Source organism: Pseudopipra pipra, chromosome 2, assembly GCF_036250125.1.
Source record: "Pseudopipra pipra isolate bDixPip1 chromosome 2, bDixPip1.hap1, whole genome shotgun sequence".
Lineage (NCBI taxonomy): Eukaryota > Metazoa > Chordata > Aves > Passeriformes > Pipridae > Pseudopipra > Pseudopipra pipra.
The window spans coordinates 25,164,353-25,191,301 of NC_087550.1; the positions used below are offsets into that span (position 1 = coordinate 25,164,353).

General features: G+C 44.4%; 1 protein-coding gene across 1 annotated transcript in view; it reads right to left on the reverse strand.

The window, feature by feature from the left end:
* Window positions 1–295: 295 nt before the first annotated feature.
* ARHGAP31 (Rho GTPase activating protein 31) overlaps window positions 296–26,949 on the reverse strand; it is a 64,768-nt gene continuing 38,114 nt past the window's right edge. The window contains exons 4-12 of the mRNA XM_064644412.1: window positions 23,262–23,344; window positions 22,541–22,648; window positions 20,707–20,852; window positions 18,778–18,976; window positions 16,866–16,990; window positions 14,407–14,466; window positions 12,983–13,606; window positions 12,354–12,664; window positions 296–11,457 (exon numbers count right to left, since the gene is read on the reverse strand). Of these exons, the coding sequence (XP_064500482.1) occupies window positions 8,992–11,457; window positions 12,354–12,664; window positions 12,983–13,606; window positions 14,407–14,466; window positions 16,866–16,990; window positions 18,778–18,976; window positions 20,707–20,852; window positions 22,541–22,648; window positions 23,262–23,344 (4,122 nt within the window). The 3' untranslated portion in view covers window positions 296–8,991. The remainder of the gene's footprint in view (window positions 11,458–12,353; window positions 12,665–12,982; window positions 13,607–14,406; window positions 14,467–16,865; window positions 16,991–18,777; window positions 18,977–20,706; window positions 20,853–22,540; window positions 22,649–23,261; window positions 23,345–26,949) is intronic.

Below are 26,949 nucleotides of genomic sequence, written 5' to 3' on the forward strand. Positions count from 1 at the left end.
GCTTTTTCTGGTTTTTCAGCTTCTGAAGGTTGATTCCAATCTCTGCAAGTTCATTGGGATGCCAGAGGGAGGGTGAGGAAGGGATGGAGTCCATGACAGGAATGGTGGCAAACAGGTTTATGTGTCAGCTGAGACTTGTAAAGATATCTTGGTCATTCTCGGCTGTTTGGATTGTGTCCTGAAGGTATGGATGTATGTGGCCTTCAGAGCAGGTAATATGCATATGTGCATGAAAACTACTGAACAAAGACATCCTGATAAGATAGGATGAAGAAAAAATCTCCAGGTAGAACTGTATGGTTTGTTTGCAGATTTGCTCTGTTTATTTGTTCTCTGTAGGAGTGATTATTCACAGTTCTCTCTTGGCAATAAAAATGCATTTCAATTCTCCCACAGAGTGACCAAACATATTTTTGGATTATTAATTTATTGTAATATTCCCAGCTCTGAGAAATCAGTCTTGCTGAGAAGCATCCTCTGTTCAGACATGATGAAGTAATGTGGCCTCCAAGCCAACAAGAATCCCACATCCTCATCTGCTCCTCTCCCATGTAGTCAGAAATGTAATCTGATGTTTTTCACACTGCCAAACGTTTGTGGCTGACAGTACTGAAGGCCTCTGTTCCTTCAGGCAATGAAGCAATGAGAGAGCTGCCTTTGCATATTTTGTGCCTTGACTCCCTTTTTCCAGCAGGCTTTCCTACCCTTTCCACCTTTCCTTTCACTTCTTCTGCATGAGATCTCTTTGCACAGACTCTCTCAGGCCTTATTTTAATTTACCTTGCTGGTTCATGGATGATGTACAATGACCATTATGTGCCATGCTTGCATCTGGCTGCGGCCTCATTGTGAAAACCAGGAACCAGGCTGCTGGTAGTGCTCGGTATCCTCTGACTCAGATGATTTATTCCCCATCCTGCTCACTGACCTGGCATCTTAGTTTTTCACATTCCTTACAATGGGGACTTGTGCCAAGCAAATGTTTCCTGGGACCAGGAATGACCTAAAACTAGCTATAAATGAAGCCTCCTACTCCCAAGGCTTGGCAGCCCCACCCTCCTTGACAACTGGGGAAAGCCCCTGCAACATGCGGTATGCTGGGAACCTCCTGCAAGAACTCTCCCTGAAATCTCGGCCATCTATCTTTAGGAGACTGCTGCAGAGGAGTTGAGGATGACTGTTGAGGGTTAATCCTCAACTGGAAAAAAAGGTAAGGGTGTTTCTGTGCTAACTTGCACCAAGGTGAAATTCCAGTATAGGCAATGTCATCTGCACTTGTTGTACATTCACTAGTTGAGATAAACCCTGTAAGAGAGCTAAGTGATGAGCAGTGAGCTGCTCTGGCTACCCAGGGCTGTTGCTAACTGTGAGAGAATGCAGGACTTCTCTATTTTTCTTGAGGCAACGCTCACCTTTAGGACGGTACTGTGGCTGGCACAGAGTCTGGAGCCTGTAAAGCCAAGTTACTTCAAAAAACTCTCTGCAAATGAGCAGCCTAGTCCTTTTACACCTCTCTTCTGCCTCCACTATCTGATCCTTAGTCTTTAAGTAAATTATCTCACAACGCAAAAAAAAAAAAAAAAAAAAAAAAAAAAAACGAAAAAGCCCCTCCAACTAGTAAAGCAGTTTGAGAACACCTGTTTCTTCTGATTTAGTCTTCCTGATTCTTACAAAGGAGGAGGAAAAGAAAATTTTACCTGATATTTTTCATACTGGTTCAACTCTATCTTATGTCTGAGTGTTGGAGTTTTTTCCTTTTTGGGTTTTACTTACCTAGAAACTTTCTCTGTTTAATAATTATCATGTGTTATTCTCCTTTCTCCAGAACTGGTTGTTCCCATGTTTGTGTGCTTTGTGGTTCTTTCTTAAGCAGCTACAAAATTTTCTTTCAAATCATTTCCTCTCACTGAATTCAAATATTTCCTGGTCTTTTCAGATAAGGGGTTTAAATTATACAAGTATGTAGTCCCTGCAGCAGATGTGCTATGGAAGAAAACAGGTCCCATTTTAAGATGGATGACATAATTCCTATGAGTTTTCTAGGTTTGCAGAATGTTCATCTCACACTGCAGTTTGCTAAGACATGAGAAAATACCTATTCTGTTTAATTATGGAGTGAAGCAAATATTCAAGTTTTAACACTCATACTGTATCTAACTTTTGAGGGCATCGCAACTTGGGCAGGTCTGAGCTTTGCAGGTCCCATTCATTTCTAGTCCTTAACACTGAAACACTAAATGCATGTGGTGAGGCATGTTCTTTCAAAAGTTTATCCTGCTCAGATGGAAAATTAACTCAGAAATCTCACTGTCTTTCTCTGTCTTGATCTTTATGATTCTGTTCTTTTTGCTGTTGTTGATGCCTCGTGCCAGTCTCCTTCACTGGGCTAAATTTCCTTCTCTGCACTGCCTGCCTTTTCCTTTGCTGCCAGGTGACCTTTAGCCCCATCCAGTGGAATAGCAGCTAGATGTTCTGTTGCCCACAGCTTCTGGACTCTGGGGCGCAATGAGGATGTGTGAGACACCAGTATCAAATGCTCTTTCACACTGAGTGGTTAGATTGCTTCCTGATTAACAGCCAGTTTGGGAACTTGCTTAATCTTGGTTTTGGCTTAGCTGAAAGTATTCAAGATGTTGTAGCTGTGGCTTCCAATACAACCTACACAGACAATTGTCCTAAGTCAGGCAGGCAAAAGAAACTGGGTGAAATTGTGTTCAAAGACTTCCATGTGTTTAAGCACCCTGATTTAGGGAGCAGTGCTGATTGGAGCATGAGCAGGTCTACAGTGTGCCTTTTACTTAACTTTCAAACCATGGGAATGCTGTGGGGCAGTTCAGGATTCTCCTCTTGCCCTATGGCCAAGTCATTGCTAGATTCTGTGGCACAAAGAATAGAAAAATACTGTTTCTTGTACAGAACTAGTAATTGGCTCTGGCTAACAATTTCAGAGTTCAACAAACATGATTTTCTTTCTCACTTTGTGTGCCAGTTGCCATGGTAAGCAGGAAGCACAACCCAAGCATTTCCCTAAAGGGAAACTGAAGTCATGAAGGAGGTAGGAAAGGGAGACAAGCTCTGAGTTCAGCTGCTGAGTAGGAAAAAAAAAAAGTATTTCATTTAACCTAATGATTCATCTGGTTTTTAGGGAGAACAGTGAGCAAGCTGCACTACAAATACATCCACCGAGGCTACAGCCACAAGAACACCCCCCCCCCCTTCCTTATTTTGTTTTCTGTTTTGTTCCCAGGATAGAAGGGGCACATACTAATAATATTGACTTCCATGCTACAGCTCAGAGATTGGGTTAATGAGAGTCAGGGAACTAAATTCATAATTTGCTTAAGTTCTTGCTTGTCCTTTACAAAGCAACAGAAGTGCATATATGATGCACCAGAGGCTTCATAGTAACTTCTGTTCCAGCTTGGCTTCTGCTATACAAACACTGGGATCCCAAAGTTTTTCCATACTGCACTCTGCATTGCTCTGCATTATTACAGGCAAGGCAGAATTCTGCAGGAGATATGCTTAAAGGGATGACACGGTTGTACGTCACGGAAACTTCAGCATGGTAGAACTAGAAATTGTAAGAAAAAAGATAATTTTACCCTTGAAAATTTTAAAGTATGTCAGGTAACAGTAATTCTACAGAAGTCTCCAAGCCCTCACTTCATCTTCAGAGCTGCAAAGCAGCTGCAGTCCTCATAACCCCAATCAGAAAAGTGTGTGGTTGGGCCCTAACCTCTAATCCCCACCATCCAAACCCTCACAAACACAATTCAGTGCCCTGGCCACTCACACAACAAAAGAGGGGCTCAAACTCCAATGTCAGAGGAAGACAAAAATGTTTGCACTGCATTCATAAACCAAATCTGGGAAAAAGAAAATGTTCCAAAACATCACTAGGGCACAGGTCTGTTTTTTATGAAAACTCTAGTTTAATCTAATGGCTGAGACCTGGCAAAACATCTTTCTTTTGTGCCTTTTGTTTTTCTTTCCTTTTTTTTTTTTTTTTTTTTTTTTTAAAAAAAAAGCAATTAGGCATGGGGGCAGGCAAGTCCACACAGAGGAAAAAAGCTTAACAAAAATGCAATTCATCAGAGCTAGCAGGAAAAATAATCACAAACCAGAGTTAGTGGGATTGGGACAGTCCCTTTCACAGTGTCTGACTTCCAGCCCTTCCTTTGACCTGGCAGCAAATAATATTTCAAAGGGGACCAGTGCCTATAAGCACAAGATCTAAGGTCTGGACTGCTGCACAGAGCCCTCAGAAAGCTCTTACCTCTTGCCATCCTTCCTTTCTGGGGCTGTTACAGTCCTACTCCATCTCCAGTCAAACTCAGTAGCAAGCTTTCCATTCCTTGCTTGGAGCAGAACTAGTTATCACCAAGCCTTTTCATCAACTGAGAGCAAGCAAAGGCTAAAACAAATAGGGATCAGCTACAGCTTCTCCCCCCACCCTTAGAGATTTTTATTCATTTTTTCTAGAGGTGGAGACAAGCAAAAGGGACAACTGCAAAACCTGGGCATGCTTGAAAGATAATATATGCTTCAGTAGACTGTTTGCATTTTCAAGGACTTGGGAGAAGATTATGGTGGAAAGTTAAATCAGTCCTTGCACTCTGGTCTCCCCTGATCTTATTCCTCCTCTCCCTGGACAAGATCCTGCTCAGGAAGGTGTATTCAGGCCTTCTGCCCACCACAGATTAGCCAGAACTAATTGGCTACTTTGTGGGCAAAAAGCCCACATTTGATCTCACACTCTCAGTGCTGCAAAAGTTGCAGCAGAAAACAGTTCCATGCATCAGCCCAAGTTTAACAGATATGTAAAATACTATTTAGGCAATTCCTTCATTTTAATTACATTTAGTTTTTAATATATTTATATAGAATGATCTTATATATATATATATATATAAATTTAAAAAGTGTTCACCACGACAGGCATTTCAGAATCAATAAAGAAAGAAAAAAGATTTTTATTGCACCATTTGGACTCTGGATGAGGGAAAATGTTGCAGGCTTTATGGATGCTCTCTAATACAGATCTAAGTTCCTCTGAAGCTCTAAAGGTGAAAAAATAAGTACTTCAGTCTTTCTGCAGTCATACCATGAGAAGGACATCCCAGAGGACTGGGATTTATAAGGTAAAACATAGTCTTCCTTTCTGTTTACTCTCCTGCAAATAAGGCAGCTCCCACACAAGCTAACATTAACCGTGTCCCTCCTTTCTGTCAGGGAATTCTCATCTTTGCCAGCTCAGCCATTTCACTCTGAGCTACATTTAACAGAAGCTGCACAAACCCCCGACTACATGGGAAGAATAAGTGCAATTTACTCACTTGTCTTCCATTGGTAAAAGTCCACAAGCAACATATGCTGGTGATATGTCATGTCTGATACTGGGGCCATCTGCAAACTTGGGAATAGCCTTTACACTGTTCACAGTCTCAGGAGAATTGAAATGTACTGCTGGGTCCCTAAAATGATCTTTGTGGAGCTGCAGAGGATGAGCCAGTCTATTTAGTCTTTTCAATACCAAGAACAACCAGTAGCTCTCTGGTACACAAAACTTCAAATTCTGGGCCAGACTCTTCTCCCATAAATCTAATCTATCCCTCTTCATAATGCTTCACAGATAAACAATTAAAAAACAAACAGAACTCCAAACAAACAAACAAATAAACACAAATCTCAAAACAAGGAGAAAAACCCATAAATCCTTTCTTAGCGAGATCAGGACTGACCCTAAAACTGACATCAGGGATAGCTTAATGAAGTTGGATCTCAGGAAGCTCCTGCCACACAGTCAGCACCATTCAGTGGGAGATGGCATCTGTCTTCTGGTTCTGGCCAACTATCAAACTCTGGTCCTTCAAGCTGACTGCAACTACCAGTATCAACATGGATCCATCATCAAGCATTACAGATTCCGCAGAAGGCTGAGTATGAAGTTGAGAATCATGACACCTGTCCAACGGCGCACCTTGCAACTAAGCATGTACTTTCAGCTCTGCAGGACCTGAGGCTTTATCTAAGCGCTCTTGGAACATAAGCTGAAGGCTGGAGATGAAATTGTAGATAAGAAACAGGATCAAGCTACAAAATAGACATATCATTACAGCATCTCTGCTTAATTAAAATCCAGGACCCGGATCTGAGTTCAAATTCTGAAACATCCTTAAAAAGTATGGTCTGGATACAGATTTTAGTTGAGGTTGATCTTTAATATTAAGTAAAGATTTCTAATAATTTTCTCTTGCAGGAGTTTCACCACTTATGCCAAAAGCGCTATTACTTACCGGAATGCTGTTAAGAGCTGAGACAGTGTATTATATACAAATTGCCAGACCTCATTTCTTGTTCATACATCAACTTATATGAGAATAAGGAGGGGGGAAAAAAAGTGGTTTCAGCATGCCAAGGTTTCATCACATTTTCTTTTTTCTTCTGGTACATTATTTTGTGAGCTTCTTTAGCTCTCTTCCAGGTGCCTTGGCTGTCAAAACTTCTAGGAACTCAGAGAATAAATCCTTGTCCAAAGTAAACTATTTTGTTGATGCAAAAAAACCCCTGGGCATCATTTCCACAACTTTGCCTTCTTCTAAACTCTTACAATACCTCATATCTCACCTTCCCGAATCATTTGCCATTAACCCAGCCATGGTGATTAAAAGCTTTCTCATGAGGCAATAAAAAAGGCATTTGGGTGTTAATGCAGCCTAGAGCTGTGATAACTATGAGGACCATGGAGGACTGGCAACTCCCTAGTTTTTATAGGAGGCTGCACAGGCATCTTATGGTCTGGGAGTAGAATTATACGATTGTCATGAAGCTGCATATTCTGGGCCTGCTGTCCACAGCTTGCCCAGCTAAAGCACAGGCTGCCATCTGTGAGAGAAAATGGACCCAAACAAAAACTCCAGGCTCTCATCTGGTTTACTATTCTCCCTTAACAAAACCGACAGCATGGATTTAGTTCTCTGCTCTGTTGCCTCTTATATGGCATTATGCACACATGAGGAGTACAGTGGGGAGGATCAAAGACTGCAACTGGTGACAGGGAAAAGCCCTCTTGTTTTTTCACACTCCCTTTGCATATGGCAGGAGAAAATTCTGCTGAAGATATATTGCTTGCATTTGTGGACCCAAAACTTCTAAAAACTACTCTGGTACCTCTTCCCGTTAGCAATCAAAGAGTGGAGAGAAAGCATTATACAGGCTCAGGGCCCTCCAGCCACAATAACACTAATAAAGTGACAGTCAGACTAGGAGCTCATGGGTTGAGTTTACTAACCATTTGAAACTGCTAGTACTTCAGAAAAAAAGCCCTAAACATACATCCTTTGGGAAATTCTGGCTGACACTCATTTTGGTGGCTATAGCACTTCATAACAGATGCTCAGTTACTGCTTCAACTACAGCCCATGATACCCAACAGAGGGCCTACAGACTCAGACATCTCCAGGAGTGACGGCCCCTGTAAGTGCCATTACAGGGACAATCTCAGTGCTGGCAGCAACACCTGTGTACCTGTCTCCTCCGTAGTCACTAGTGACACTTAAACTGCAGAGACAGCCTAGGCTGTGCCTGACTTTGCAATCACCCACGGTCACAAAGCAGTCAATAGATGAGCCTGTGGAGAATGTAGAGTTAGAGGCTTTATAAAGGAAGCTTTAATTCTATTCCCACAGCAGCTGTTGCATATCTGAACCTGTATTTTCCTGTAACATTAATGTTCCCTTCAGGGGAGACTTTAATTCACTTCAAATCTCCCTCTCAGGACTTGTTCATGATCTGTTCTGCAGTCCCACAAACCATCCTCTTTACCACACTTTTAATCAGTCTGAAAGCACTAAGGTCCGGGGAGGTGACAACCAGCCATACTCTCAAAGGAATAGTGTAAAATCACAAGGAGTGGAAGTTTAAAGGAATAAGAAGCACCTGGGGACATGCCACACAGTGGCAATGAAAGACCAAGGGTCAAAGACATGTCAATCAGGGTACAAGAGGGCAATAGCCCAAGAACATGCAGATCAGGAGATCCTCTTTCTTTTCTCTCCTGTTGGCAGTGTGGAGCTCAGCCAGAGATAGCTGCAGAGGTGTCACCTGGCTTTAAGCAATGATGAAAATAGTTGATACTGGACTTTGTCAAGACCACATCTTGGCTGTCACTGATACCAGCCTGAGAAGTCTCTACGCTGGGCAGCCAGCTGCACACTCATTCCTCAGCCACATGGATCTTGTCTACCCGAGGAAGGTGTGGCTGAGCACACAAAACTCATGAGCAGGACTTGGAAGATTAAAAGAACAACTAGGCGTTTCCTGTACAGCTGCTTTCATTCCAGCACTTGCACATGCTGGAAAGAGCCCATCTTTGATGCAAGGATAGAGCTGAGGGCATTGTTCAGGTTGTATGTTTGTCATTGGAACATCCTTGAGTGTCTCACACCCTGTGTGACTGTGACCTGCTCATGCCAGCTTCACTTTCCCCTTCAGCTATCCCCAGCCTCTTGCACTGTTTATTTACACTGTCTAAATCAAACAGTCCTTCACCAGTGTCTGGGAAACAATGGGAAGAGTTCCTAAACATCTGGATCTACCTCCTCAGCACCCTGGGCTGCAGTGTTTTGTAACAGGGTTTCCTTCAAGCCCTGTTTTCTAATTATAAAGAGATTTATTTTTCCTTTTCTTCCATAGGGAGGATGAGATTTTCACAGGGCTTGTTAGACAATAAGCACGAGAAAATGCAAGTTCCCTGGGACTGGCTTACAAAAAAAAAAAAAAGCAGGCAGTGAGGGACTAAGCAGAGGTGAGATAGGGAAGGAAAAGCAAGACAAAGAGACTATGACCTTCCATAGCAAAAAGCTTTGCAGGAAACCATAGAGGATTCAAGTCCATCTTGCACAAAATAACAACAGCAAAATGGCAACAGAATTGGTCTTGGACACTCCCATCCCAACCATCACAGAAAAGGAATAGGAGAAGCAGCTGCTATTCAATCTGCCTCCCACTTCGTCCATCCAGAATCACGGAGCGCCTCTGGGGCTGGTAAAAGCAGCTGGTAGATGTCTCCAGTCTCTGGCCATTCTTGGGGATGGTCATTTTGTTCCGCAGTGTCACCCCCTCAGGTGTCGTCCGCGAAGTCTCAGACAGATCACCACAAATGGGGCTCAAAGAGGTGGTCTGAGTGGGGCTCCTTATGGGTGATAATAATACCCTGGAGTCTGCTGAAGTGGTGGGGTGGTCCATAATGGGGAAAGGGGGGCTGAAGAGAATCAGACTTTGGGGCCTCCCGGGCCTAGATCTATAGGAAGGCTTGGAGAACCCTGATGGCCTCTCTATCTTTGAAGACTGTGGGTTATCTCCAGCTGTCTCCCCTCCAGAGGTGCGCTTTCGGCGCAGAACGGGGGCATCCAGAGGTGGGTTATGACTGGACTGAGATGGCTCCAGTGGAGGGCCAAGGCTGCCATGCCAGGGACAGGCTGAGTCCTTCTGAGCTGGGTCACTGTTTTCTTTCTCTGCTTTGGCTTTCTTCTCTGTCAGAGGGCTCTTGGGGGCCTCCAAGTGACTCCATGCCACCCGTGGTGTTTGCCTGATGGTCTGCTTGGCTTCTGCCTCCTTCTTCTCAGCAGGTGGAGCAGCATTCTGAGCCTGCAGGGGCTGGGGGATCTGGGTGTACTGAATCTTGGGTGGTATCACAGGCACAGCTCTAGCCTGGCACATCTTAATCATGAAGGAGGTCCTGACTGCCGACACACTGACGGGGGCAGAGTTACGACGGCCAGTGCTGGCATGGGCCACTGCCAGGTAATCCAAGTCTAGATCCACAGGGGAATTGAAACTAGACCCCCAAGGAACACCTTTACTGGCAGCAGGGCAGTGTGTTGGCAGGGATGGGACAGAATCACTGCTTTTTACTTCCTTCTGCCCATATAGGAGATTCCCAGGGGCAGATGGCACAGACAGGTTCTCAAATGTGAAGAAATCTGGGGCTGGGAGGAGCGAATCCAAGTTGAGGGAGGAAGGCCTAGTCTTTACTTTGCGAGGTGTTTCTTCCCCTTTATTACTCAGCTGTGACTCAGGGGCAGAGCACAATGCTTTGGTGACAGTCTCTCCTCCCAGGGCAGTGTCCTGAGAGATGGATAACTCCTCCTTTGTGTTCTTTGTCTGTGAAGAACTGTCTGGGCTCTTTTGGTAGGGCAAAGACAGCTCAGGCTTTGAGGTCCAAGGTTTTTCTTTGCTCACATCCACTTTCTTTTCCTCTGGCTCTGAAAGAGGTATTCTGTAGGGTCCTGCTTTCTCAGCTGGTACTTCCTCCCTGCTGAGGGCATACTTCAGCTTCTCAGGTTTTGGAGATTCTTCTGGAGGACTTGGGCCATTCTCATCTTGCCTAGCTTTGCCCAAACTAGAAGGAGAGACGGGTTTTGTTTTGGACAGCTCACAAGTCACTGACAGAATGTCACTGTGTGGTTGCTGCTGGTCAGTGGCATCTATGAAAGAGAATGGGATAGTCCATAAACTCATCACTGTGTCTTTACTGTCCAGGGAGAGGCTGCGACTGAATCGTGGTCTAAGAGAAAGGCTTGTCTCTGCTCTCTGGCTCTGTGGATGAAACTCCTGTATCATCTTCTCCTGAATGTCCTTAGAGGTGGGGGAATGGAGAGGGCTTGTAACCCACTGGTGATCCTCCCATGGCTCCACAAGTTCTAAGCTCTGCACATTATCTGTCCAGGCGTCCTCATCATCCTGGTCACCAGCATCCTGGGTTCTGCTAACAGCATGGCCCTCCTTCACCTCTGGGATTCCATCTCCACTCAGTGCCTTGGAGGAGAATGTGTCCCTTTCATCAGTAGTCATTATCTCTTGCTTCTCCTTCTGGGTCTGGACTCTGGTAAGACCATCCTTTTCCCTCTGCTGCTGGCAAGTGCTATCTTTTTCTCTCCCTGACTCTGGACGTGCTCCTTTGGAACAAGAAAATTCATCATTTGGGGCAATCTTATTAAATTCCAATTGACTATGAATCTTCTGGTCCAGGCTAGGAGCAAGACATTCACTCCTGCTGTCCACCATTGGGTGGTGGTTCTTTGGAGTGGCTGTGCCAGTTGGAAGAGTACTCAGTTCAGGTAGGGCTGAGCCACAGCTCTGCTGTGCAACTGCATCAGACTGGCAGTCGTGAGGGCTGTCTTGTCGCTCCATGCTGCTGGCACCAAATAAGGGCACCTGAGTTACTTGCGATGCTGTGCTTGAAGATGTCTGCTCAGCTAGTGTTGGACTCTGCCCTGGACCAGAGGAAAGATGGTCTGTTTGTACTGAAGAAGAAGATTCAGAAGTTCGGCTTGTCTTGGGGGCAGCTGCTGGCAAGAGCAAGAGCTCCTCTTCAGGTTCAATAATTTTCAGTTCCTGCTGTATCTCTGGCCACAGAGGTTCTAGAAGGGCATTTGCTGTGTCCTCCTCAGTCTGAAAAACAAAAGAAATGCCATGACCTGGGAGCTCACAACTCTACCAGTAAATACCCCTCAGTTTTCCCCAAACAGCTCTCTCAGAACAGAGAGGGTCCCAGATGAGCACGTTCATGGGTACAGAAATACAGACACACATACTGCTACCAGTTCAAGGAAGGAAATACATCTATAAACAAGTGGGGTTATGGAGGAGAAGATCCGAGGTGCAGCCAAAAGGAGGTCTGGACAGATGTACTGAAACAGTGAGCTGAATGAGTAGCTGGAATATTTCAGCCCATTTCTCAGCTCTTCCCATTCAGGCTCGCTTGGCCTTGCCAGAGAATACGCATTCCCAAAATTCACACAAACGCGAATGAATAATCTATTCAAGGAGCTATGCCAACAGATCTTTAAATAGCTGTCCAGAGATGAGTATCACTGTAAGAAACTTGGTGAAAAGGCTCTGCTAGAGATACAGAGGAGGCAAAAATAGTAAGAATTTAAAAAAATTTGTGTGCAGCGAATGGAAGAATAAAGGACTGTTCAGGCTGTCCAGGACAAATGGGACAGCAAAAATAGAAGGGAAATTCAGAGACCGTGGGTCAAAATGCTCAGACATCCGGACAGTCTCACATCTGGAGAGTCTCAGAGCAGACAGATTGCAAGGGCTGAAATTGTATAGTTACAGGAAAAGAAGACCAAAAGGGGACAGTAGGTAGTTATGTAAAGGTAAATCACCACATGGTGCTGTGGATAGAAGTGAAATCAATTCATGATCTATTCTTGACTCTGCTTTGCCTAGGCTGTGGACTGAGTTTTCACAACTACAGACACACAATGAAACTTTAAACAACCTCTCAGTCACTACCATGACATGGTTCCCCACCTTCATTCTCATGTCTTCTTGCTTACCACATCTCTTAGGCATGATCCTTCTTCTGTCTTAGCTGTCTCTATCTCCTGTTGATGACAGCTTCCTTCTGAAGAGACATCCTTCATATTGAGCTGTCCTTGCTCTGCTCTGTCTTCCGGGAGGGGCCCCTTATGAAACTCCGACACTGGTGTTTCTTCCAAGGTGGCTCTCTGCTCTAAGGACTGCTGGGGGCTCTTGGTGCTGCCTGTGCAGCTGCTTTGCCCACATGTCTTCTGATTTTCTGCAGCTGGCTGTGGAGTTTCTAAGGACTCAGGTTTCCTGGCTGCCACCAGTTCCTCAGGGTGAGAGCCTGGATCAGAAATGCAAATGAAAGATGTAATTGTTTGTGACTGAAAACTTGTGTCCCGAGAAAAAGTGGTGCTGCTAAAAGCCAATACCAACTAAAAAAGATAAGAGCTCCCTCCAGGCACAACTGGGCACTTCCCCAGTCTCTTTGCTGCAACAAACAACAACCCGACCTGCTTTCAGAGTCAACACCCACCCTGCTACAGCTTGGTCTCTTTTCCACCACAAGAGCAGGCTGGAGAAACCTCCATGCCACCAAGCTGTGGGGCACCTCCAGTAGCACAACTGAGTATCTACACCCCCCTCCCTTAACACAATGTACCTCTGGACGCTGCCACCGGCAGAGTGGGCTCCAGCTGTTTCTCCTTCTGCTCCGTTGCCAGGTCTGTCCTTGTGTGGGTCCCTGCTTCCAGAGCAGAGGGGCTTGTGCTCTCCACCATTAGGGAAGAGAGCTCCTCTAGGCTGGAAAGGGAAAGCTTCTCTTTGGTGGGCAGGCGGCAGGGCGTGCTGTTGGTGCTGATGACTGCGGATACCCGCAGGGGGACAGAGACAGCGAATGGCTCTGAGATGTTCAGGGCTTTCCTCTGGTGACGAGGAGAGGCCTCCAAGGGGAAGAGGCTGCTTGGGAAGCCTGACTTGGTGGCTGTTTCAGAGGTGTAGAACATGAGCGCTCCTTTGGCTGAAGTCTGCTCATTTTCAGCATCCTCTGCCACCCGGAAAACCTTCAGCTGCTCAGGGGGTGACTTCACCTGTAGTGTCCTGGGAGGACCTTTCTCCCCACTCAGCTCTGAGCTTCCTTTGGCCCCCATGGCAGATCCTTCACGCTCCCACTCATTCTCCTTGCTGAGGTCATATGTGCTGCCTGTTCCTCCTGTCCGTATCTTCGTCGGAACGAAAAACCCTCCAGTAGTCACTGACCGTTTGAACCTCCCTTTTTCATCCTCCCCTAGAGATGAGAACACAGGAGGAAGTCAATGGGAAACAAAGCACTAGCAAACAAACTTACTCTGTAAGGAGCCCTCATCAATCCCCCCAGGAAAGAGTCCTGCCCTGGTTAACACATTTCCCAGATAGATAGAAACAGTAGGTACTAAAGACCTTCCAGCCTCTAGCCCTGGGGCCTCCTTCAAACTGGGCAGGCAGGGCTGGATAGAATGCCCTCCAGTGGAAATCACCCAAGACTTTTATTAGATACCCTTCTTAACCAGATGCAACCAAGTCTAGGGCTATGCACATGCCAGGCTTTGTCTTATTGCAAGCACTTTTCACTTATGAATTGGAATTTTGTGCCCAGAATAACCAAAAAAGAAATCAAAGCTATTCAACTGCTAATAAAGATGCAGCTAGACACAGTGGTAACTCTCAGGGGCATGCACTGAGATAAATGACACAGAAAAGGGTCAAAAATGCATGCACACAAAGTTGGGGGCACACATCACCATACAAAAATACACAACATGGTGAGATAGACAAAGATACAGACTGCTGCATCCATTGAGGACAGCGAGGCAATGGAACAGGCTGTTCAGTGAAGTTGTGGATGCCCTTTCCCTGGAAGCGTTCAAGGCCGGGTTGGATGGAGCATTGAGAAATCTGATCTAGTGATAGGTGTCCCTGCCCATAGTAGGGGGATTGAAACTAGATCTTTAAGGTCCCTTTGAACCCAAACCATTGTATGATTCTATGATCCATGATGCTGAGAATGCAGAGCTGCAATCCTTCACTGTTACACTATTGATGTCTCACCTTCCACTGGGAGAGAACACAACGAGTCCATGCTCTTTGCAGGCCGAATAGTTGCTTTTTCTGTGGAAAAAAGAGTTTTAGAAGCAGGTATCAGATCCTGTGGCTTTGCAGGCTTCAGCCCATAAAGATCAAAGACTACGCACATATAGACAGGCGTGCCAGGCAGACATCAAATTTTCCATTTTCAAGCATTCTCCCCATGTATCTGCACCACGTGGCTCATTACCCACAACACTTGTCCGCACAGCTGGGGATCTGCTAGTGCTAACAACAGCTTTGCACCTGCTGGACATGTGGAGAGCTATACTTAACCCAGCCAGTCAACACCATCTCCACTGTGAAGCAGTTAAGCATCCCAAAAGCTGTTATGTTCCACTGCCCTCCCTGATCGAGTCAGGCTATTGGTTGTGGGGCACTTTTTAACTAAACTGACATAAATGCCTTTCACCTCTCATTCCTGATAGCAAATGTTGGGTTATTTTTATGTTGCACTCCCTGGCTCTTTTGCTGATGTGAGCATGCCCTGCCTCCAGCAAGCACTCGGAGAAATTTATGAGGGCAGTAAGAAACCTATTTTCCTGGTCATTCTAGCTGGACTTGCTTGTCCAGAAACAAGCTGCCATTTGTTACTCGACACTCTACAGGTCTGTTCCTGACAGGTTTTGGAAGCTTGTAGCTATTATTGCTTTGAAAAAGGGAGATGAGGAAATGTAGCTGGCAAGGAAGACAAGCTAGTCTCTGACAGCCCAAAAAGGGTCTGTGGAGATCTGGAAAATGTCTGGGAGCAAAATTTGCTGTTTACAGAGTTGCACAAAGTAGGTAAAGCAGAAAGTGAGCAGGCTTGTTGGACTTCATTTGTTTATATAATTAAGGCTTCTGGCTCTAACTTTTGTAGGAGCATAGGAGAAACTCCAGCTACTTTTTGCATTTATATGGAGTCCTGGCTACTTTTTACATTTATATGGCATGATGTCTTGAGTACTGGCTCAGCTTTCCAGGAGGAATAGAATTCAAGCTGTGGAGCTCGCGTTTTGTGCGACTTACAGGCTTGTGTGCATGGACACAAGCTGTGTTACATGTGCTTAGTTTCAACAGCAACTTCGTGTGTTTCCTTACATTAGGCTGTAAGCAGAGAGCACACAAATATAACATGGCAGCGCAAAAGTACTGCTTCTGAAAGGCACTACTTCAGTGCTTAAAACTCTGTGCACAGTTTTGCATTTATGTGTCCTGCTCATGGAAATGTACAGCCCTCTGTTGCTCATTACTGTTCCTGGAACAAGGCTCAGCCTTCACGATCACTGGGCTCCAGTCATTCCTGGGCATCCTTGGGTTAGCACTATTTTGAGACAGAGTATTCCTTATCAAAGTGAGAAGGTGGTCCCATGATCAAAATAGGATAGAGAGCTATTTTGAGGTCTACCATAGGCACCTTATGTAAAGCCATCCGTACATGCAAAAGCTGGGGAAGGCAGGGGTGCTAAAGAAGCTGGATCCAGCATTTGGCATCACACTAATTTCTTATACAAACAGAGACTGTCATATATGTGGTGGTAGGTAATGTTGCCAACATTAACTATTTTATTTTAAGTCTTGCAATATTTGGTAGTGGTCCTCCAGACACCAGCTCCTGGAGTCATGAGATTATATAAATAAAAATTCCATCTTCATCTTCTTTTAAAAACTAAATTCCTTGACTTGGAGATACTAAAAAGTCTAGGACATATAAACCTAAAACATTTCTTTATGAACTCAGAGAAAAGGGTATGCTTTCTTTAAAAACTGTGATTACTTTTAAGTCAAGTTCCTGATTTTTAGAACTTGAGTCATAATTTCTGAACACTGGGAATTGGCACTGTCATTTGATTTTCTAGGAAGCGGTGTTTAAGAGATTGCAGCTCAAAAGAGGCTAGAACTTGGGATTACAGCCAGAAGAAAAGACAACTTCTCTCTTGGAAATTCTGCAAAAGCAATGACTTCCTTCAAAGTCCTGAAAGCCAGGAGCCACAGGAACTCTTGGTACCTTGTTTTTCACAAAGACATTGAACACAGTTGGTTCTTACTGCCCTTTAGTGGAAGGACAACCCAGAAGGACAGGCTAAAAGGACAACCATTCACCCAGTGCCATGTAAGGAACATCAGGAGACAGAGGCTGACTGTGCTGGAATGGACTAATCCAAACCTACATAGAATTTCCAAGTTCCCAAACTTGACAGCTGGACAAGAGGAACCTGTTTAGGTACCAAAATGAAATATTTACTGTAGCTGTCTGGCATATCCTCCTGAAAGGCTGCTTCTTGCCATCACATGAAAACGAGACGTGTGAAACCACACAACAAGCATGACCCCATTAGACTATCCCAAGTCTTAGTGGCATGTGGATACAGGTTGCCCCATGCTATCAACATCACAAGATAAAGCTTCAGAGAGAAACACTTCACTGAAAGGTGTGTTCTTACCAGAGAGCTTCTGTGCCCTTACAAAGACACTCCCATTTCGACTCAGTTTAGACTTTGATTCTGATCCAGAGCGGCCCAAGTTAAATATCGACTTCCATTTCTTGGACTTTGTGGATAATTTTCTCCTGGAAGGAAAAAAGGCTCAGGAGGTTACTGAACCCTAGAGACTTTTATCTTTTTAATATCCCACAAAGACCTCTGAGCTGTCTCCCCTCAATACTGTCCCTCTTTTCTTCCCACATCTCATTTAACTCTAAAGCATGCAAGGCATAGCTGCTATACAACCAACTCTTCTTGGTTATATAGCTAGCAATTACTCTGCAAGTGATTTATCTGTATTACTGATTTAACCATTTCATGGATGGAAAGTCACCTAAACCTTCGGATAGCTGGGTCTGGCATCATGCTACAGCAACTGCGATTGACTGAGCAATCACCCATGCTTTTGTCCAGAAAGAAGAGGTTTCCAAGGCTTGGACTATCATGCAATACACCAAAGAAAAATTGCCTTTTTAACAGGTTTTAATGATACAATGCATGATAAATTCCAGAGAATGGATGGAACCAGTGCAATTGCTCAGTGCAAAAAGCTATCTTGTAAAGACCACATCTTATGATGAAAATAAAAGGATCCCTTAATAAAACTAGCTATTAATGCTTCTCAAGCCAACATTAATTTAATCATAGGTGTTATATATTCTTATGCAAGTATAATGTACTAACCAAATAAGAGGAGGCTTAAGGGAATTAAATAATTTTCTCGGTATTGTCAGAGGAAGTGGAACATCATTTCCTTGGGTCTCTTCAGAAATCACAGTTTTATGCAGAAAGAAACTGCCAGTCCTGTAGCCATTTTTTTTCCTATGCATATTTTTGCATGAAGCTCTGTTTTAGTTCCTTCACATATCCATTCTGATTCCTCCTTCAATCTCCCCTCTTCCAGAGCAAGAACTTTCTTATCTCCCTGTCTTGCTCTCCATAATGGGCTTTCTACCCCCATAGTTCTACTTTTCTTTCAGATCAATACTCAGAAGAGTACAAATCAGTCCTACAAACAGGATTGATATCTTGGGGATAGGACTGTTCTCTTCAAATGAGAAAGGAAAAGGCACTCTAGAGGGACAATACATCCTTTTGTCTTAAGCTGGTTATCGTCTTGCCAGTATTCTGTTAGACGGCTCCTTTTTGCTTTAATATATCGAGTGACAATAAATATCTTTTCTCTGGTGCTTTATGGGTCAGTAGATTAATGAGCCTCCTGCTGCAGAGGCTGTAATCTATCAGAACCTGGCAGCAGAGTGGCCATGTATTAACAGTTAGATAGACCGATAGATAAATACTTAGGCTGGGCCACTGTGCCAACAACTGCAGCAACCTCAGCTGAAATAGGACTCTTCTCCTGGCATAGACATAGCTGGCATAGGTACTACTATCTAAGTATCTCTCCATGCTGGGAGTGAAAATTAGCCTTACTACTTGGCCATAATTGCAGAGGAACCTGGAGAATGATGAAGCTGAGCAGGTCAGTGGCACCAGGCGTGCCGTGGATCAGCCACCAGCAGGTGGAACTCGTAGGCGAGCTGGGACCCAACCTGCTCCACGTTCATCCCGTGTTTAGCCAAATTCTGAGCTGGCATAAGGTTGCAAAGGCAGCTAATTCCTCCCACAGGAGGCCTATGAAGTTCTGCCCTGATGGAGGGATGAGGACTAGTGGAGCTATGAACCCAGTAACTGCAATACTTCTCAGTAGCAGCTGTGCCTCTTTTGAGAAAGGCACAGAATTTTCTCTTGATGGTGGTTGTAGATTCATGTGTGCAGGTGTGGGGGTACCATGCTAACAAAAGGATCGTTCCCAATCACACTAGGGAGCCTGCACTTTTTTATTTGCACTTCAACTCCTCTTGACACTCACTTGCTGTCGGGGAGGTCAACAACTGTGTGGAAGAAGGACCCAGTTACAGGCACAATTTCAGGCAAGCTGTTCTCTCTCCTCTCCTTCCGAGCAGGGTGGGATGCAGACAGACTCCGTGCCTGTGCTTCTTCCAGGCTCACCAGTTTCATTGGCAGGGAGGCTGAGGGGAGGGTCAGACTTTTCACAACTGATGCACTCTCTGAAAAGCAAGAAAATACATTCCAGCCTGGGGTGAGAAGAGACGAGAGAAAGAATTTCATGTCTTTATTTGACTGGAACATCTCCTGTGGAGGGGGGAAAGGAGTGGCACGTGCAGGGAGAAAGGCTTTTTTTTCAGATAAGTCTTTCAACTCCCCAGCAACGTTATCCATCTGAGTGTATTCCCAGCAGGGGCCATGCTTGCCAGCCAAAGGCACTTCTGTTCGAAAGAGGTGTCTCTGAAAACCACCAGGATTCACACGGTCCCTTTTCTCCTCCCTCCTCCACCCACTCTCACCCTAACCCGATATTGGAGCGGTTCAGTCCCTGATCCAAATGTGGTGCCTAGTTCTTTCTCTCACTTCCACATCGTTCTCCTTTTCTTGCTCCAGGAAGGGGAATTGTTCTAAAAGCCAGCAATACTTTAACTTTCTAATCCATTTCAGGGCCACAGAAACAGTGGGGCTGACAGTCCGGGAAAATGAAAGCGCCTGTTTACAGAGGCAGTGGAAGAGCCAACCTCCCATATGCCACCCCAGCAACAGTGCTGTCCTGAACAGGCTGCCCCGAGGTGTGTGAAGGAAGCGCAGGCTCTGAAGTCCACCTGGCACTTAGCCCTACTGCTGAAGCAGGGTGCAAGTTCCTGCCTCTGCAGAGGGGCTGGGTGAAGGGGCACTTTCCCACTAAGAATCAACCGAGTTCATCAGTATGTTCCTCTCTTGACTCCATATGGCTATTAAAATGCCAGCAGCGTTCAGCACTTCTCAAAGCTGGGCCGGTTTTGGGTCTGTGACCTGCAGTACAACCAGAAGTCTTAGAATTTACTAGCCAGTGTTTCACTACAATGCTTAAGGCAGTACAGGAGCAGTTGCTCACTCCGTGCCTTCTGCCAGGGCATAATAAGGGCATAGGAATGACAACTTCACCACAGTGCAGGGGTGTTACAAGTTGAGCAGGGCACCACACCAGAATCGTGGGATATATGCACATGTGAAGGAAAAGATGGGCAGGACAAGCTGACACAAGGCTGGAAAGCAGAAAGGTGGATACTCCCTGAGTTCTGAAGGTATTACAAGTCTTTACAGTGTGTAAAACAGAAAGGTGCATATTTCTGAAATTATTTGAGGTCAATGTGGATCCAAACCTTCTCACTTCACAGCCTTTGCCAACAAAACCTTCTCTAAACAACAAAATCAGCATCTCAGAAAACTGTTGATGTCCGAGGAAAAAAAGAAATCTCTTACATAAAACATCATCAGGAACAAGACATAAGTTTTTGGAACAAAAAAATTAACTTTTGTCCTGGGAGTGTGACCTCTGACTTGGGTGGATACGGTGGCTGGAGGGCAGGTATTGTTGGTATGAGGAATTGTAACTGGGGGAGCCTGAGAGAAGAATTGAGATTGTGGCTGATGGACTTGGAGAGAGAGCTTAGACCAGGATTGAGAATCTGTCAGGTGGTCTTCTTTTTATGGAAAGAATTAAGCCAGATGAGATCATGCAAAAGATGACATAGGATCAACCTGAGAAAACACTGAAGGAGGCTAATATTCAAAAAGAAAATGTTGAAGATAGGGACAAAGAGAACAAGAATAATAAGGTATTGGGCGCAGGGTGTCTTTGGGGGAGTCTGTGATGCTGGTAAGGGTTAATATGCTTGAAATATTAGTTGAAAGGAGAGCTGGAGTACATGACAAGTGACAGTGTGAAGTGGCTCAGGGAGGTTGTTACCGATGTTCTCCGAAGAGCTGGCTTTTCTGTTGTTGTTGAAGATCTGATCAACGTGATTCAGGATGAACTCAATCACCAGTTGCTGCACTCGCACCTCCAGGAAAGCTGCATCCCCATTGCAGCCAACTGCCTCAATCTCCTTTGACCTGCATGAGGAAAGAGGTGTATCAGTTCTGAGAATTGCCACACACAGACCCTGGGAAGGAAAGACTAGATTTCTTCCTGCAAGCTTTGGAACATGAATGATTTCCCCACTCTTGCTGCACTTCTTGTTCTCCTTTCCTCCCAGGCCCTCATCCTCTCTTTGCCTTTTCACTCTTTTAAAAATTATTTTCCTTGTTTTCTTTGCAACCTCTGTTATTTTCTTTCCTGACTGTGTTATTTTCCCTATTTGGCTTTTACATTCTTCAACACAGATAAGATTGTGACTCTCAAACTCCATCCCTGTCTCTCCTTTCTCCTCTTTTAGCTATTTCAAAATTGGGCCTGAAAGACAACACAGGAGCTTTCAAATGCTGCCTCTAGATCCTACTACTCAGTGCTTCAATATCTCTTAGTGAAATCCCTTAGAACCCTGCTCAGGTCTTCCCCACGTCAATTTTTTCAACGCTTTCCCGTGTGCCCCAGTAGTCTCTTCTCTGCCCCCCTGTACTCCCACATTCTCACTCTTGCTCTCAGCAAAGAAACATTCCTTATCTTGACATGCCGAAGTGTTGCTGAAGAAATTATCTCTGGGCAATGGATCCTTTGTAAAGTTAATGACTGGTGTGTTAGATAATAGCTTGGGGCATTGCCAAGAGGATAACCCTGTAAGGAGACTGCAATTGCATTGCCTGCTCCTTCCTTTTCCTCCCTGGGACTTGTACTTATGAAAGATTGCAAAGAGAAAAAAACTATTTTTTTTTGACAAGGATAGATGCTAGAACGAAATTGTTTCAGTAGTAAAGGCCCACTTTATTATATTCAATAGAGTCAACATTTGATTCTTTTTCAGAACCTGCTCTGCTAGTTTTGTGATTTAGAAGGGTGAGATAACTCTTTAGAGAATGCTTTTCAGGCCTGTACCTCTCTAGCCAATGTCCTTTGCCAGCCCAGGGCTTCCAGTACCAGCTCTGCCATCACACCTTTCCTGCCCAGCTGCAGTCCTGGACTCTCCCTGCATAGTTCATTCCTCTAAATACAGGCGTATCGGATGGACAGCGAAGATAATTTCAACAGCATATAAAACATTTCTTTTTTTTCCCCAGACTCTATTTTTTCTTGTTCTTCTTAGCTCTACAACATATCAGCCAGACCTCTGCCTGAATCTTATCCAGGCTTCTTCCCAGCAGAGTGCCAGGCATAGAAACATGATAAACTAGGTGGTGATCTCAGATCTGACACTGGCCGCCATTTTAAGCCCACCAAGCTCATCTCACTTTTGGGCAAGCAGATCTGGGCACAGGTCTGCAGTATTATTGCCCTGTTGCTCTCCCTTCCAAGCCTTGCTCTCTCTCACCACTCCGCTGCAGAAGCACTCGCACCATGAAAAATGTCATTAACGTTCCCCAGTGATGAGCTAACTCCTCGTTTTTAAATCTATGCTCAACTTGCAAATAGCAACTTCTTTTTAATAAGAAACACACAAAACCACAAGTTTCCTTGGATGCTGGCAGTAAAACCTTAGATTATTCAACCTGGAAGAGCTGTTTGCTGTGCTCTGCTCTTCCCTTTAGTTGTTCAGCTTTTCCCTGTCTTTGCATTTTCCTCAGGTGATTGGGTCTTCAGGCTCAGGCGCTGGCATTCACCGTGGAGCTCAGCATGGTGCTCTGGACAAGAGGACTTTCTACTGTACCTGAGAAGATTTGGAGCCCACACCAAGGCCAGGTTTCTGGTATGCATGTTGGTCATGTTGCTGAAGGAGGCCAGGTGAGTCAGATGCTTGATCAGGTATTCCAGCGTTCTGCAGTGGTTTCACATAAAGAAAGAAAAATGTGTCAACTTATCAGTGCCTGCCCACTGGGACAGCAAGGCTCAGACCCAGCTCTGTCCCCTTCTCAAGGAAGGCAGTGCCTGCAGTGGCACAACAGACCCCACAGGGCAGAGGATACACAGCATCAGCATTTACATGGGATGGCAGTGAACACCTACAACTGTGCTCTGGGGTTGCCAAGGATGGGGCATGAACCTAACTGTCCTTAGCAAGATGGGAGCAAAGAAGATGGGAGATAGATGGAAGAGGAAGTGGGATTATGCAAAGACTGAGCTGTTGCTCAAGCACCTCCAGCAGATCATCTTCTCCTTACCACACCTATGACACTGACCAAGGGTGCCCTAGCAGTCAGAGCTGGGGAAGGAGGATGACAGACTGCAGCAAGGAGATCTTGTTCTGTCTCTAACAACAGTTTGTTCAATGACATTTAAATGCCACATAAGTTGTTGTCAGATTTGGAAATGGTGAGTCAGCTTTGGGGAATTGATTTCTGGAAATGAATACCAGTGCTGTTTCAAGCAATATTCCCTGATGGTGAGGATCAGCACAGTGATCCTCAGCACCTCAGGGGACACGTTCTTACCTGTAATGTGATGGTGGGAGCTCCTGGATGACATTTTGAATTCTTGCCAACTGCTCGTCCTCAGGGAAGCGTGATACTGCTTCCTGCAGAGATACAAGGGAAAAATACAACCTGGCAATGGACTTAGGGGAAAAGGAAAAGGGATTAAAAAGGGTCACATGAGACAGCCTGTCTCAGAGGGAATGCTCTCTTGTTACCTTACAGAGCAACTGGTAGAAGAGGTTGCTTTGTGCCCCCAACACAGCAGAGATTTCCTGCATTGTTACTTCAGGTCTCAGTACATCATCCACAGACATTCAGATAAGGTGGTCAGTGTTTAGGGGAGAGGGGCATTTAAGGACTTAGATTGGAATTGGAGTTTGTTTGTTTGTTTGGGGTTTTTTTTATAATTCTTTTCCCTTTTTTTAACTTGGGCAGTGATGGGTGAAATAAAAAGAGAGGGAACAAGACAAGTGAAAATAATGGAAAAAGTAAAAAAAGTGATACATTCCCCCACTCCCCAAACTGTGTTAAAAATCAATCAGGTTTCTGTAGTCCTGTGTTATGAGAACACCTTGGATATACATGTTTCATATTTTTCAAATAAGCAATATTTTGACTGTCACATGAAGATAGCTATAGGGATTGTTTGTGTGAGTTTGACTCTTTTATGATGGGAGAAGCCTTGGCAAAATCACTGTCCAGGCAGATTAATAAATTCTTACACTCAGGGTTAGACAGAATCAAGGCTATACATCTTGGTCTTGAGCAAATCTCTACAGACCAAGAGCTTAGAGAGCCACGATAGACTTTTGTCTGCATTCCTAGGAGTTCACTGCACTGGTATTCATCTGCTCAGCCATTCCCTTTCAATATGTGTGCTGGGGGAGGACAAACCACCAGAAAGTTCAAACAATGCATGACTGTCTGGGAACCTCCTGCCTATCCTACTGCCACTGGAGTTTGGAGCAAGTTCAAGGAAAGATGCTGCGACCCACACTGCCAGCAGAATCTGTGCCTACAGACAGACGTCAGCACTGCTAGGAAAGGAAAGGAAGGAAACAACCCTTCCCCAACCACTCGTTGCTTAAACACTGTGAACCTGAATTTGCCAGCCACAACCAAAGAAGCATCTTCTTGTAACATCCACACTGATGATGCTACCCTCTCTGTTTTTGTCACTGTCCTTTTCCCAGCAGATCACTTCTCACGTACAAGGACCAGCAAAATAAACATCACCAGTTTCAAGGACAGAGATGTGATGGCAAAGAAAAACAAGCTCGCTCACTAGTTTGGTGTATATGAGATGCAGAGGTACTTGTTTTGCTCAAATTAAAGGTAGGTTAACTCCTTCTAGTGTTTTTTACACATAACTACAGGTCTTTTTCCTTTTCTTTTTTTTTTTAAAAAAAAGCCTGTTACCATCAGCCTAGAAATCCTATGTAGAAGAGCCCTTATGATCTTGGTATAAGGTTTCTACTTCAATAGCCTTGTCCAAAGATGGAGACGGAGAGAAATAAAACATTTAACTGGCCCACCTAAAGCATTAGATTTCAAGTAGACTGTACATGATATTTTCTCCTCCAGTGCTGATTTTCATTCCCATATTTAACTTCCAGGTCTCAAAGACCCAATGATTTGACAGCAAGTGAATACCAACTTCTCTGAGGTCATGACCTGTTCAAACCTCTGAGCAACATTTTTGACTCATACAAGTTGTGCCTTTGAAATCTGAGGCTCCCTCCAAAACTATGGATCACAGTAGCAGAATACAGAATTCAAGGAAGAACCAATAATTCCATTTATTACACACTAGTTGATCATGGTATGAATTTATGTAATTTAGGATTTTTTTATACTCCACTAGTGACTCTGGGAGTGCATGATTCATAAGCCCTGGTTAACAAGTGGAATAGAGTCCAGAGAGAAAGTAGGCTTGGCCTCCTAGAGCTGATTTGCTCTGAGGGAGTACTTGATCCCTCTATGTGCAGGCTAGAACAAGCCAAGAAGAGTCAGTTTATCTATCCTGAGAAACAACCATCCATCATTAGAACACAAGATGGCAATCATTCAGCAAATGTTGATAGCCAGTGAGGTCATGACTGGGAAGTCACACCTGTGAACGTGACATAGTGATGACCAAATGGCCACTCCTTCCCTAGTCATTAAGAATTTGACTTTCCTTAGACAAAAATCTCTGAATCACTCTGATGACTCAAAGTGCAGCCTATCCCAACTCAGAGACAGCTCTGACTGAGTCAGGCTGGGCTTAACAAGTGTTCTTTATTCCTACCAGCACTCACTTGCTGAGGTACAGCTGCCACTGTTCCCTATTCAGACACCCCACGCATACACACGCTCCTAGTGGTTGGTCCTTGGGGAATTGGTCTTTTTTCTTTCTTTCCTCCTGGTGTATGACTGTGCTTCCTGTCAGCTGGGTTACCAATTATAAATCCATACTGAGTAGATTACATGAATAATGGATTTTGTGGCTGAGTGGACAAACTGAAAGGCCAGAGATGAAAAAAAAACCTTTAGGTCAGCCCAAAGTGATAACATTTTGAGAGTTGGCATAAGATTTTTGAAAACAATTGTTCAAGGTTGACAAAAGCATCACATTCAACCACACATTAAAGAAATTATATTATAAATTTTGGGCTGTTTAACCCTTTTCTAAAAGACATGTAAGTTAGATGTATTGATATAATGTTGAAACATTTCCTTTAGAAAGTATTTGTAGAAGAAACACTTAGTTACAGAAATGTTTTTCCTTTTGTTTTTGAATAAAGCTATTTCCCAAATGTATCTACTGAAAATCTGCAAGTCATCATTCCAAAACTGCACCTTTCAGCAAACATTCTTTCCTAAAAAAGTTTCCATCTAAATCGTCATGTTTCCTTTACAGCATTTTTCTTTCATAAATCAGTAGTGATGGCCAGAAAGACACCAGCCAAATAGCTTCAACAAGAATGAAACTCATCAGTTACAGTGAATGGTTGAATAATGCCCTGTATTTTCAAGATCCTATTCATCCTGAGTATCTCCAGAGATCCTACCCTATATCCTCAGAATGCTTATATCCTGAGGATACAGGTCAATTTTTCAAATCTGCTCAGAATTTTTCCTGAAAATTTGGCTATACATCACCTTGAAACATAGACCAGTTTTACTTAAAATTTGGCATCAAAACAGCAAGACACCTAAGACTATTGCATATCTGTCAGGCAGCACAGCGAGCCACTTTCCACCCCTTGTTCCCCAGTACAGTCGTGTCCTAATAGCTACCTGACTTTTTATAGCAGGTTGCTGCTTGTCTGGTTCCATCTGGCTTTGCCCCACAGCAAGCTCCCCCATCCACAGATATGCCTGCCTCTTCCTATAGCGGGCAACAGGCAATTCTCTTTGGAGAGTGTCTTCTTGTGTGGAGCCAGTGGATCTCCCTCAGTGCCTCCTGTGCCATAGCAGCATCACTTGAAAGTGTTTAATTCAGGATAGAGGCAACACAGACAGAAACACCGGATTTTGCAGAATGTCTTCTCTGTAACATCTGACATTTTTGGCAAAGACTGTCCCCTCCTTCTCCCAGCAAATAGGAAGGAGTAGGATGACAGAAATTCTTAACAAAGGATGGATGTTTCTGACACTGAGAATACAATAATTCCCATCCCTCCACCCCAGTTATCCATAGAAGTTGGTGAATTCTTTTAGC